This window comes from Pituophis catenifer, unplaced genomic scaffold (assembly GCF_029215685.1).
Source record: "Pituophis catenifer annectens isolate HBS135680 unplaced genomic scaffold, rPitCat1.0.hap2 SCAF_4, whole genome shotgun sequence".
NCBI classification, from domain to species: Eukaryota; Metazoa; Chordata; class Lepidosauria; order Squamata; family Colubridae; genus Pituophis; species Pituophis catenifer.
Window position 1 is genome coordinate 39,132,152 of NW_027256884.1, and position 14,916 is coordinate 39,147,067.

At 36.2% G+C, this 14,916-nt stretch overlaps 1 protein-coding gene across 1 annotated transcript in view; it reads left to right on the top strand.

Annotated features, from left to right (window-relative positions):
- GABRG3 (gamma-aminobutyric acid type A receptor subunit gamma3) overlaps nt 1-14,916 on the top strand; it is a 455,270-nt gene that overhangs the window by 434,771 nt on the left and 5,583 nt on the right. Inside the window, exon 7 of the mRNA XM_070942700.1 lies at nt 10,045-10,197. Within this exon, the coding sequence (XP_070798801.1) occupies nt 10,045-10,197 (153 nt within the window). The remainder of the gene's footprint in view (nt 1-10,044; nt 10,198-14,916) is intronic.

Below are 14,916 nucleotides of genomic sequence, written 5' to 3' on the forward strand. Positions count from 1 at the left end.
TCTCTGTCCTCAGATGCTACCCTTTGAAATGTTGGGTCCACCACAAGAACTACATCAATTCAAGGAGAAGTATATGAAATATATACAGCTTTCCTTACTTTAAGTACATTTTATACATTAATCTTTCCATATGCTCTTGGTTATCAGCATTTCCAGTTGACCAGATACCTGATCTGAAAGTGTTTTTAATCATAGAAGCTGTATTACACACACATAAATAGACACATCAGTTTTAGCTATGTATTAGTATACTGTACGTATTAATCTTGCCTGAGTTCAGGGCATTGATTTTGCACATGGATCAAAATCAATGCCCTGTACAAAGTTACTATTGGTGATCCATTTAGTTCTTCCATACTGCCTTTCCAAAGTTCTTAACACATACGGGACTGTGTATGTCCCCAATCTTGGATCTTCCATATCTGTTAGATTATAACTCCCAGCATAATCAATCTATTTGTGGTAATGTTTATCCTAATGTTTATTTATATTAAATACCAACTAATTGTCCCAGCCTATATCATTCTAATATTAATACAATTATTAATATATAATAATGACATATGTACAGTATAACTCTTTTTCTCCCCTTAACCATTATCTCTTATCCATATCCCATCCTTTAATCCTACCCTTTTTTTTAACTTGTCTCCCCTGTTCTCCTCTTAAGTCTTTTATTCCATCTACTTTGAAGTTTATATTCTGAATCCATAATTTAATTTTTTTCTCCTTACCCTGTCTTTTACCACTGTTTAATTTGAAAGCCTTCTGCTCTAAATCCTATCATTTCCCTCCAAACCTTTTCCTGTTCCTCCCATTTCTTTTTAAAATCTTTTAAAATGTTTTCCCCCTGTTTTAATTCCTCAATTCTTATTAATTTCAGTAGTGTCTCCTCCTTGTTATCTTCTTTTTGCTGGTTTCTCAGTTCTAATTCCCCTTCTGTTCCAGCTGATGATTCCATTCTTTGCTTCTTGTCCTGGTCTTTACTCCTTGTCTCTTGTATATAATTTTCCTGTCTTCTATCTATACAATCAAATATTTCCACCATGTCCTTGTGTAGTTCCAGATCCTTAATGTCCTTAATGTTTTGAATCATTAAATCCATTCCATTTGAGTCTCCACAATTGTCAGTTCAGAAACCAAACCTCCAAGTCAGATTTAAATGTCTCATCAATGTTCAATCAAATCAGTTAGTTATTTCAGGAATCCTCCACTCCTCAAGTCATTTTTGTATATCCAATAGTATTTAGGCATCCCCAAACACAAATTCTTTTTGAATATTCCAGTCTCCAGTGGTTAGAAGGTAAATATGTATAGTTCAACAGTTATTTCCCTTCATTTCAATATTTACTCCCAAGTTGCAAAAATTCACTGTCATCAACAGATGGTGCTCTTTACTTCACTCTGCTGCCTCTCTGCTTTTATTTTGAATCTGCTGCCACTCTGCTTTTATTTTGACAAGTCCAATTTATTTCTCTTGCTTAGATTAACTTATAACTCTGTTACTTACACCAAATTATTTAAAGAAAAGGAAGATTTATAGTTCCAGCATCTTAATATGCCTTCTTAATATCACACCTTTTGTTTTGGGGATTCCATTTCCAATTTAATTTTCTTTTTAAACAAATATTTACTTCTTTAAATTTCTAATATGCTTTTTCACAATAGTTACATGCCACTGTAACAAATTGTCTAAAAGGTATTTCCCTTAAATTTAAATTTGAACACCATTCACTGTTTCTCTGCTCCTGAACAAACTTATGGTTTCTGGATGTTCCCCGGCTTCATGGAAGCCATTTTAACTGCCACTGACCCTAATCTTCAGATGAGGGGGTTTTCTGAATCAGGGAGGAAAGATGCGGCTCCCCTCAATTTGCAAGGCGGTTCCCCTTTGCTTCACCACCCCTACAGGGTGGCTATGGCTTCAAATAAGAGCCTTGATAGTACAGTGGTTTAGTGCACCCTGTTATTAACACAGCTGTCTGCAATTTCTGCTGGTTCGAATCTCTCCAAGGCTCAAAGTTGACTCAGCCTTCCATCCTTTCTAAGGTAGGTGAAATGAGGACCCAGTTTGTGGGGGCAATAAGCTGACTTTGTATAAAATATACAAAAGAATGAAGGCTATTGCTTAATGCATTGTAAGCCACCCTAAGTCTCCAGAGAAGGGCGGCATAAAAATCAAATTTAAGAAAAAAAAAAAAAAGGAAGCCCCTGACAGACAGCTCAGAACAGACCCATGGAGGTTGCGGATCTCACTTCTGAAGGCACCGGAAGTTCAACCAGAAGTCCATCCATTACTTATTTCTGTCCACACTTATTTGTCTACATTCATCTCCATTCTACTTGCCATACACTAAATAAATAATTAAATAAATCTGTACTACTATATCCCTTCCACTCTAAGAGATCGAATGAAGGTAAGTGCCCTGGCTTGCTTTTTGTATTACTTTACTAACATTCAGTAGAGTCTATATTAGGAATGGATACTTGAACAGCAAAAAGAAAAAAGGATGCAATTCATGTTGTGTAGGATATAATGCCTAAAATATATGCTTATAAAATCTCACTGTAACAATCCTTCCCTAAAGAATTATAACCTTTAAAAGGATTTATTTACAAGACAGTCATTTAAGTGTTTGTGTTTTTATTTTATTCACCATCTAGAGTTCCTTCTGGTAAATGGAACAGGTAGTTCAGGCAAATATATGAGTTTGTTTAATAAAGAAATAAAGAGATCAGTGAAAGCAGAATTAAGATTCACTTTGTGCCATATTAAAGGCAATATTAGAAAGGTTTAGCAAGCAAAAATCTTTGGAACAGCCAAAAAGGAATAAGAAAAATAATCTTTTCACTTTGAAGACTGGAATCATTGGGGCTTCAGGGCAGGCAGCAATAGCTGTTGGACTTTTGGCAGGATTCACCAAAGAAAAGGGATTATGAGTGACAGATAGCTATCATTGCTGCATCACCAGGAAGACTTCATGGCTTCCATTTCTCCAATTCCTCATGGCCTCTATTAGTAGTGAAGATTCCTTTGATCTCCCCAGGATATAGAAATAGCATCTGATAATAAAGATGTATAGATCAGGGCCAATCCATCTTCTTTAAAACTTTTAACATTTCTGGTCCAATTTTATTTTCCTAAATATATTTTGGGATTTATAAATAAATTCATTGAGCTAGAGAACTGAGTTAAGAAATATTTTACACTATAAAAGTACATTGGGCGGGGGGGGGGGGAATAGAGGTTCCCTTGAACCAAGTTTGATTTCTTGTAATTTGGGGGGGAGGGGAGAGAGCATGTCCATGTTGTGATTTGTCCCTTGCCAGTCAGCCTGCATTACTGAAATGTCTTGGTGATCTCCCATACAAATATACACCAAGTTTAACCCTCCTTAGCTTTGGGATCAGTCAAAATTGCTAGGGCCTGTCACTGGGTTAAAAAATAAATTACTCCGATTTTCATTCTATTTCTCACTGACTTTTAAAAGCCATTGGTTAGGAAATATAAAAACATAATGCAAAAAAGAGATGTAAATTCTTTTAGTGAATACCAGGGTTTTTTTAGAACTCCTTAAGAACTATTTTTAAATATTTTGAAATATAAAAACTTTTTTTAAAAAAAATTCACATCCATTTTTTTTTTTAAATATTTATATGGGTGAGAAGGTAATGATTGATGAAAAAGTAGTTCTTAGTGAAAACCTCTAGTCTGTGATAGATGTTTAATGCAAGTTTCAATTCTATGCCAGGTTGTTCACCTCTTCTGCACAATATGGTATTTTTACTATCTGAAGGGGCTTTCATTTTAGGCTACGTCTTCATTACTAGTGAATAAATATTTCAAGAAGTCCAAATATAGAAGGGAAAGAACAATGGGGACCTTTAAAGACATTTGAGAGTGCCCATTCCTAAGCTAGCATTTCCTTTCAACTTAAAAGATGAAATGAAATTGATTATGTACTAAATATCAGGCAGTAGCTTTTCAAACTTTAGACAGTGTCATTCAAAAAAACATTGACATTTTCCTTGAGCTGGTGAAAATGCTACAATCTGCTGAAGAGAAATGAAAGATTAGTGCCTCAGGAAGAGTGAGTGCCTCTAATGCAAATTACTCAATACTGAGTCATGTCATTTAAACACCGTTGAGTTGAAAGTAAAACCACATTTCTAAATGTCAGGGGGGGAGGTTGTTCTACTCTAACACCCAAGGGATACAGTGGTTCAAAAAATAACATCAAATGTTTTAACAATGACAACATCTTAATACTGTCCTATGAGTGTAAGGAAATGCAAGTCTTTTTATAGCCGTTATAAATACTTCCTTCAATTTACAGACATCAGCATAAATGCTTTTACCTAAATTGTTGCCAATCCATTTCAGTTCATTCATTCCCACTGCTATATTTATAGTGGTATATTAATCTGTAATCAGAAATTGAAGTTATTATAAAAACCACAAGGATTTACCTCAACTTGCAACCACAAATACAAAAGAGACCTTCATCACTTCTTCATTCATTCTTCTGGAAGCAGAAATCCAGTTTATTGCTGGCTCCCCACCAGTTATTTCTAATTAGGAAGTTTAAGGTCCATTATCCTTATATGTTCAGGATATTGAAGTAAACAGTACCTGAAGTAGGGTAAAAGGGATCAATTCTGCCTGTTTGGAAAGAACTGTGGTATTTTTTGGCATCCTCCAACATTCACCATTTGCTAGCAGAAGAGGAGCAAAATGTCATATCCTCACAGCCACTTCGCTGCACTTTAAGAATGCAGTTTCATCTTTTTACCACATGCTATCCTAAAGCAAAATGTGTTTTATTACTGGGTGTCAGAAACAGGGGAGGATAGCCAGGTAGATAAGGCCAAATGTTTCTTGAAGATCAGTCAGGACTGGGGATCAGATGCCTTTTTAAGGTAAGATCACCTGACTTCCCATTGTAAGAGAAAAACCATGTTAGTCTATGGATAGTCAAAAAAGCAAGACTCTGGTCAAACCTTTTAAAACTAACAAATTGAATTAAAATGTATAACCCATTTTTTCTATCAAAATCTTTCCGAACTTTATTTCTTTCTTCTATATGAATTACCTTATCAAAGGAGTTCAAAAGGGGAGATACTTCCTAATTGTGTTCCTTTGCACAATTACAAAAAAAATGGACAATATTTCACTGCTGAACCAAAGGGAAAACGCTCAATCTGAAATGACTGTCAAAGGCAGAAAGTAGAGACTGGGGGTGTTTGCTAGAGTTCACACTAGCCAATTCAACACTACAATATGATGTTGTGAGGTAAACCATGGTCTTTCGTACTTGAATCTTGATGTTAAACAGAAGTATAGAAGTCATAAAGTTTGTGTCTTGATGTTGCAATGCATACATCATCATCTGCCACATATACACACTCATTCTCTGGGATGCCTATTCTGGGATTGTCAGTAAGAGTAAAAAGAAGAAAATAGTTTTTTCTAGACTACATTGAAAGGTAAAATGGAGCTTCCATATGCCTAACAGGGCTGCTTAGTCCAAACTCCACCTCCGTTTTCACTGGCAGAGGGTTGCAGGAAGCCGTCCCAACCAAAAACGGAGATTCGAAACCCATTTTCTCTGGAAGAGCACTCAGGCCACCAGAGGCACCCTGATAGAAGTGACATCCAGCTGGCAACACCCACCCTGGCTATGCCTCCCAGTCCTCCCAAGGTCAAACACAACACTGATGTGGCCCTCAATGGAATCGAGTTTGACACCCTTCCACTAGACTGAATATTTTTAGTATTTTGATTACTTTTTTCTACAGGTAGTCCTCAATTTACGACCACAGTTGAGTCCAAAATTTGTTAAGTGAATTTTGCCCCATTTTATGACCTTTCTTGCCAGAGTTGTTAGGTGAATCACTGCAGATGTTAAGTTAGTAACACGGTTGTTAACTGAATCTTCCTTCCCCATTGACTTTGCTTGTCAGAAGGTCACAAAAGGGGATCACATGACCCTGGGACACTGCAATCATCATAAATATGAACCAGGTGCCATGCATCTGAATTTTGATCACATGACCATGGGGATATTGCAATGGTTGTAAGTGTGAAAAATGATCATAAGTCATTTTTTTCAGTGCTCTTGTAATTTTGAACAGTCACTAAATGAACTGTTGTAAATTGAGGACTACCTGTACTTTAATAATCCCAATCAACACAATGCTTAAGAAGACATTTTCGAAAAATAGAACTTAGTACTATTTTTCTTTTAAACCAACTGCATAAAATGAACAAGTACGATCAACCAACAAGGCTTTTGAGAATATGTTGAGCCTAGACGTCTTATTTGCAGTACCTGAATTGATTGAGGTAACACAAAGATTTACCCTTGTTGATTTTCATTTCAGTAGCCCTATTTCAGTGGAAAATCTTATTTTGGATCAAGGAAGGGAGGAAAGGCAAAAGAGAGGAAAGGGAAAAGCTATACATACCTCCCAAACTATTGCATCTCAACCAAAAATCTGCGTCTAAATTGTGTTCATCATTCTGTTTACCTTTGCATTAAAAAAATCGTATCTTTCAATATGTATTTAAGTGAAATACTGTTGAGTAAATTTCACAGCATAGACAGTCACAAAAGAAAGTTTAAATACCTGGCAGTTTTAGAAGTGAAACAAATGTAGTAAGACTATATTTAGGAATAATTTTCAGCAATGTTGGTTCATGATGAGACAATGTTGGCTCAGCAAGAAAAGTTGGGTTCCCCTCCCCACCCCCACCAAAAAGAGTAGTTCCTTTGAGTAGTTTCTTTCTTGGTTGTTGCTAGAGCCATAATGAAGTTTTTTTTGTCAGTTTAAATTGCAGCTAAATGGGAAACAGTCCCAAGAACACATGGGTATGAAAATTGCATCCCCTTGAACAAACAGATTGAAAAAAGCACTTAGGTAGATAAAGGCTGAACAGAATATACTTGTAACATGAAATGAGAGGAATAAAGAATATAGCCTTGAATGCAGTTGCTACTTCAGGACTTAATCTTCAAATCAATCCATCTATTCTCTGGCAATGAAATTATATCCTTAACTGTGATTCTTTATTATGCTTCTTCTTATGTGATAATTCCAAAATAGTCAATAGCAATTATCACTTTGTTTTCCTATTGTTATAAATCATTGCTCCTCCTTAAGAATTCCCACAGTGGTTCACATGATGAATAATAACAATTGAAAATTCAACAATTCAAGTTTCAGGGTCGAAATGAGGGGTCCTTGGTGCTCTCAGAGCTTGGTTGTTTTTTTGTAGATGTTTCATTACCCAAACTAGGTAGTATCATCAGTGCAATTCAAGTCTCAACTCTAGTCTACAAATTCAGAAATAGAAGTCATATTCTCTAGGGTTTTGAGCAGTGGTGAAATCCATTTTTTTAAATTACCGATTCTGTGGGCATGGCTTGGTGGACGTGGCTTGATGGGCGTGGCAGGGGAAGGATACTGCAAAATCCCCATTCCCACCCCACTCTGGGGCCAGCCAGAGGTGGTATTTGCCAGTTCTTCGAACTGCTCAAAATTTCCGCTACCGGTTCTCCAGAACCTGTCAGAACCTGCTGGATTTCACTTCTGGTTTTGAGTCCTGTATGCAATGTAATTAAAAAAAAAACTTACACATACATCTTTTTCTTTTGTCTTTTCTTTTCTTTTCTTCTTTTTTTTTTGTCTATTTGGTTTTAAAAATGTAAAATATTCAATAAAAATTATTTTTTAATTTTTTTAAAAAAAAACTTACTGAAATTGTAGATATTTCATAGCAGATATACTTTTCACTAAGAATAGTACTGTCAGCAGGGATGAGCAGAGAATTATTTTGAACCAATTCAAATTTTGAGGCTGTTTTATGAGTCACACCCCGATAAAATCCAGTGGTAATTGCTATAGTCACTTTTCGTCCACTAATAAGCACAATTGGTGAATCAACTAATGCTGATGAAACAATACTCAGAACCCTATCCATATTGAATCTATGGCTCTGCCGCTGTAGCTAATTGGATTTTTAATGGGCACAATGATTCATAAAGACTAGCAATTTACTCAATTATATAAATGGGGAAGACTTGAAGTTTTAAACCTCAACATCCATAATTCCTTGCTTTTCGCCAAACTGTTGGGTACTTTGAAGTCCAAAATATTAGGCGGGCACTACTGACCTAGATATTTTATGTAAATATTAAAAGAACTGCTACTGCTGCTGCTACTACTACTACTACCACTACCACTACCACTACTACCACTATTACTACTACCACCACCAGCAGGAAACATTGCAAGATTTTTTGCATATAAAGAGGAAACTGTTATACACTTCCATATAAAACTTTTCACAGACTCCATAGAGATAATTCTGAAGTAAATCTTCTTGAAAGATGAAAGAGAATGATCACATTCATTTATGCTACCACAGAAGGAACTATTCCACCAGAGAGATCTCTGTCACAGAGCAAGTCCTAAATTCAGTATTAAATAGATATAAGCAACTTTATAACCCAGTAAATGCCTGAAATTGACCTGCCAAAGGAGCACAACTAAAGCTGATATTTAATCATTGATATTTAAATGTGCTTCCATAATCAATTGACTTATAATTAGCTACCTAATTAATAAATGAAACATTTTTTTCTTTTTCACATTCCCTATTTTGCTAACTTTGATATCATCTAAGATGTACAAGGATCGAACAACCATACTGAGCATGAACTTCTCTACACAGCTAATATATCTTTCAAGTAGGAAGTTTTCTGGCACAATCATCTTCAACTCAGAATAGCTATGAGTGACATAGATTCATTCTGTACAAATTGGCTGCAGCAGTTTATTGATAACTCTATGACCCTTATTCATACTGTACTCATAATGCAAGAGATTATTTACTACATGGAGTAACTGTACCAAATGGCAAAAGAAATATCAAATTTCCCACCCTTGATGTTCATTCTCAACTCTATCCCTTTGATTATTCTCCTACACCCGTTAAATCTATATCTTTAATTTAAAAGAGTATTTCAAATTCTTATAGAATCTCTCTCCTCCCCCTTTCCCTGCAGTTTTTGTTATCTTTATTTATTTATTTAGGAAATTTATTTGCCTCCCATCTCGTATCCAATGACTCTGGGTGGCTTAAATCAGAAAAGTCATTAAAATCAGCAGTCATGGCAAACAGCAGATACAGTCATTGACAATTACAAACCATCAAAACTAGATGGGAAAAGTGGAAGCTGGACACACAGGGTATTGGGAGGTGGGATTAGATTTTAATTAATTAACCACTCCAGTATGAAGCTCCCCTATTGAGTCCCCAAGCCATTTGGCAGAGCCAGGTCTTGAGGCTCTTTCAAAACATCAGGAGAATGAGAGCCAATCTCACCTCTGGAGATAAGATGTTCCAGAGGGCAGGAGCCAATATTCATTTTTATGAACCCAGAACTTGCATTTTACTTGACGTTTGGTACATCCCGTCGAGACTGTTACAAATTTCATAGCCCTGAATTGATTGATCGATTGATCCATCCATTAGACAGCTGTATCTGTATGAACAGCATAACCTCTGGTGCATTTAATACAAAGACAATGGTTGTGTGGTGATGCTACCCATCAATTACACCACTGTCCTCCATGTGTGTTATTTTCTCTGTACCACCATGTCACAGAGTAGACGCGGCAAGTTTTTCTTATTTTTCAGCCGTATAGAGAAGTAAACTACTTCCACCATATAATCCATTGAGAATGAATTTGAAAATTCTTAACAAAGCTAAGCAGGGCAGACTTGTTTAACAGTTGTTTGGGAAATTTCAGGACTGCTGAACCAGTTCCCCATTGTTGCCAAGAAAACCATATCAAAATGTCTATGAATTTGAAGAACACTTGGTCCTCCAGCCGATTGATCTTACCATCCAAAATGTAAAGGTGTTCTGGAATCAGGCAATGCTGACGCTCAGTGTTAACACTGCAGATGGTCGTGAAAATATTTATTTGCATTTAACTACATTTCCAATGATATCAATTTTTTTATTATTGCAGGTGATTATATAGTCATGACTATATACTTCGAGTTAAGTAGAAGAATGGGATACTTCACTATTCAAACATACATTCCCTGTATATTAACTGTTGTCCTATCCTGGGTATCATTTTGGATTAAAAAAGACGCTACACCAGCAAGAACAGCCCTAGGTAAGATAACTGGGAATAATATTTTTTTTATTCATTCCTCAGTCTGCTGAGGATCCTTTCTAATGTATTTCCAATGAATAATTGTTTTATTTCACTTGATAGGTAATCATGCTAACAAATGATTATATTCTGCAAGAGTTCCTCTATTCATGGTTCCCAGCCCCTGGTTGGAGAAGTATTTGAAAGACTAATTCTCATATTATTTTACTGATATTCTACTATTAATCTTTTGGTTTTTGTATCTTCTTAGCTTTCCTTCCACTATTGTTGATCACTCTACAGTGTCCAAAGTGATACGTGCTAAACTCTTCCTTAGCCACATCTCCCCAAATTTGGCATGAAATGTCTATGGAGTTTCTCAGTCATCCATGTCAAGGTTGCCTCAAAGGTGCTTTTTTAAAAGGCTGGAAAGCTGGGCTTTCTTTGTTTTTGCTTGAGGACATGGCATTGGCATGAAATGTTCATCACAACTTTACTTCAGGTTGGATGCTGAACAGAAGATTATGGGGAATAAAGAAAAATGTTTTTAAATATATATTATTTTTACAATCATAATATTAGGTTAAATACATAGGTTCTTATAAAGGGTGTGAACACCATTGTTCATCAATAATTTAGCTAGACAACCAGTGAGCTTTTTCTATTCCTTTTGTTTTTAAGAATAGACTTTTAACCTAGTCCTGATCTCAATCCTTTTCTCTAGAAGTCAACATTTCATGGTCATTATATAGTGTTTTCCCTAACTCTAACCCTTTAAAAGTTTTGGTACAAATTTAAACCAAATTTGGCTTCTCCAAGCTCACTGGAAACTTCCTACAGTGATCCTAGTTCCTGGCATACCTAACTTATATGTTAAATCAGTGGTGGGTTTCAGAATTTTTTACTACCGGTTCTGTGGGTGTGGCTTGGTAGGTGTGGCATGGTTTGGTGGGCATGGCTTGGTGGGCGTGGCAGGGGAAGGATACTGTAAAATCTCCATTCCAACCCCACTCCAGGGGAAGGATACTATAAAATTTCCATTCCCTCCCCAGTCCAGGGGAAGGTTACTGCAAAATCCCCATTTCCTCCCGATCAGCTGGGACTCGGGAGGCAGAGAATAGATGGGAGCGGGGCCAGTAGAGGTGGTACTTACCAGTTCTCCAAACTACTCAAAATTTCCGCTACTGGTTCTCCAGAACTGGTCAGAACCTGCTGAAACCCACCTCTGTGTTAAATGTAAAAAATATATATCCCTGTTTCTATTGATCAAGATTTTATGGACTAATAGAGAACACTTTTCGGCTTTTGTTAAGGATATTCTTGTCTCACAACTGATGTTGTGGGTTATTGAGCAGAGTACCTTTTGAGTTTACGCATGAAAGAGACTGAGAATGATTGTGGATAATAATAGTTAACAGTCAAACAAACTGGGTTTTGATAGTATTTTACTTTTAGGGAAAAAGCAAAATCATAGTCCAAAAACAATCCAAGTCATACACATATAAAGTGAGATAAAGATCAGTCCAGGGATATTTTCCAATATAAAATCTTCTTACCAGTTATAGAAAAATACTATAAAACAGATCTTCTTTAGTTTCAATCAGGAACAAAGTTCAATATAAAAACAGTTAATAAATATTACAAAACAATAAATAGCCATGATCAAGCAATGATCATGCAGAGAGATAAAATATAGAGTTACAGCATATCAGCAGGTAAAATGGTGTAATGTCCACACAAACCATAATTCAGCTTTCCTTATGTACATTGGCTACAGAACTCAGCCAATCAGGATGCATGATGATGCAACACAGTTTTTAAAGCTACATAATACTTTTAGCTACAAACGCACAATGTTGGTTTATATATTGCCTGATCAACCAGTTGGGTAATAACAATTTCCTAACAGCTTTCAATTTTCTTTCTGTTATGGGAGTATTCTAAGAAAGCAACTACAGTTCTATCAGAGATCAGTTTACCAAATAGCTTCTTTTACACAAGGATTTGTTAATTCTCAATAATCACTTCTCTGGATATATCTAGACAGAAAAGGATTTCTACCAATACTTATATATTGTATTTTCTATTAAGTAAAGACTATTTTTCAGTATAGAAAAATGTGGTCTACTGGGGAATGCAATAAGAATATCTGTGACCCTTCTTCCAACTCCTAAATAATTTAATACTTGTTGTGGCTCTTATGAGTAGCAATATTCTTAAACAATTTGTTTCTTGACAGCTATGAACAAATTCATCTTCATCTGCCTTGAGTTTCCATGTTAGGCATCAAATGCTTTGGTGAACAGGGCATGGACTGCATAGGATAGTCATGAAACTTAGAAAGTAGTTTTGAAATTTATTAGCAGCTAAACAAATCTGCATCATTACCTTCCATGCATTGCATGACAAGATGGTGATAGTTGGAGTAAGTGGCTACCTGAGGTTCCAAATATTTGCTTCCTGCTAGCTAATTCTCTTTTTCTGTAATTTTACCACTTTATAGCTTTTTTCCACTGAAGCAAAGCTTCATACCCACTAATATGAACCAGACCCAATGTGTTTTCATCATATGTAAGCTTCCTTTGACAATCTCAGAATCTCCTAAGAGAAGGCAAAGCATTTTATAAATGAAAAGTGAAGAAAGGATATGTGTACTGCAAATGTGCACATGTTGCTTCACAGCAGAACACTGACTTAAAACGTCTTCCTGCACTTCCTACTCAGTAATACTCTTCAAAGCTCTCACCTACTGCTTCAAATCGTAAAGGCTCTCACTGACTGCAACTAAATTGGAGGTCATTGACTTATTTCCAATAAAAAAATAAAAACTTGTTTGAGATTCAGAGTTCTCTATATGAGCTAAACATAGGCCTCCTCTGACTGACTCAGAGAAATGGAAAAGTCTTCACAATATGCCTATGTGGAAAGCAATTTCCTCCTTATGATTTTATATATTTCAGGTATAAGCTTACAAACATAAAATATAAGTTTCTGTGAAAGCAATGTTCTCAAGAGCTGAGCAAAATCTTCTTATTTGAAATGTCTCACAATCCTGTGCCTAGTTTCATGCAAACCTTTGTATTATTTTCAAATTCTACCTACTTTCTACCATGTTGGTTTTGGACCCACCAACCATTAACTGATGCAGGGTTGCCAGTGGTACCTGGTCTGCTGAAAGATCTATGAAATAGGTCTCATAACTGAAAAGTTTTCACATCTGGGCTCTCAGAGATGTAACATCCAGATGTGAATATATGAGCAACTGCAATTAGAATTTTCAAATATTGTACCCTACTTTTAAATGCAATGAACCAGTTTTAGATGATCAGTAATCATGAGGGGAATCCAGAGTCTGGCTTGAGGGGTTCTGTGGAACTTGTCCAAGAAGCTTGTATTAAGGACAAAGGGCTAACATGTTTATTTATTGGTTCAATTTATATGCTGCCCTTCTCCGGAGACTCAGGGCGGCTTACAATGTGTTAAACAATAGCCTTCATACTTTTGTATATACCTGCTTAGTAGGGCTTTTGCCCCTCCCCCTAAGCGGTGTTCTTTTTTTATACAAAGTCAGCTTATTGCCCCCACAATCCGGGTCCTCATTTTACCTACCTCGAAAGGATGGAAGGCTGAGTCAACCTTGAGCCTGGTGAGATTTGAACTTGCAGTAATTGCAGGCAGCTGGTGCTAGTTAACAGCACATTAGTCTGCTGCACCACCAAGGCTCTAACATAAGTGGAATTCAGAGTTTGTATTCATGACTGGCCCTGGAACGGATAAAAGAATATTTCTTTTATTCTGTTATGTTTTTCTTTTTTCTTCTACTGGTTTCATTCTCTTCTCTTTAAGTTCAGTTGTATTAGTTTTTACTATTGTAATTAAAATTTTAAGTAAAATGTTTATTCAGAATTTTAGTAAGTTTTGAAGAGGTAGGGTAGGGTATGGCGTAGTGGCCGCTATTCACTGCAGTGGGGTACAAGTGACTAAAATATATTTTGATGCCATGATACAAAAATAGTGACTTATATATTTGCATCAGACATCTGGATGCCATTAGCTATGGGCATGATCTCCATTAGAATGTTGCCATGTGCATCATCATTTTAACATAAGCTTGGTTTGCTGCAGATGCCTAATCACCATTACTGGAAACTGAACTATTGCTGAAGTTTGAACAAAAAATAGTTAAGCCATAAGATTTATTTTCTCAGTGATGCTGGCCCAAGAATTTTCTCTTGCATTAATGGGCAACTCACAGATTACAGGATGAGTCATTATGTATGGATGCTGCACAAACAGAATATTTGAAAAGCAATTCTTATAAACTATCACTGTATGGTTCTGCCTGTTATCATTCAGTAGAGACAGTAGTTACTATATTAGGATTAGTCATATAATCTATATGGGATGGACCTGCATTGGTTGCTGTCATGGATGACCTTTGGTAGAATTTGGAGGGATACACCTCTCCTTGGTCCTTCCAGTTCTTGCTGCAGTTTTTGATACTGTTGACCACAATATATTCTGTACCACTTCCAAAAATTGGATTTGTGACATGGTGTTATGGTAGTTCCGTGAGTGAATGGATCCACATAATGGTTGCATGGGAAAGAAGTCAAAAGAGGAGAGTCACAATCTGGAAGTCCTGGACTCAAGGTGGCTGCTCAAAGTATAGTTAAAAGCATGGCCTTTCAGTTGTGCATAGTTGCACCTTCTGTATCAGTTGCAATCTTACCTGGAACA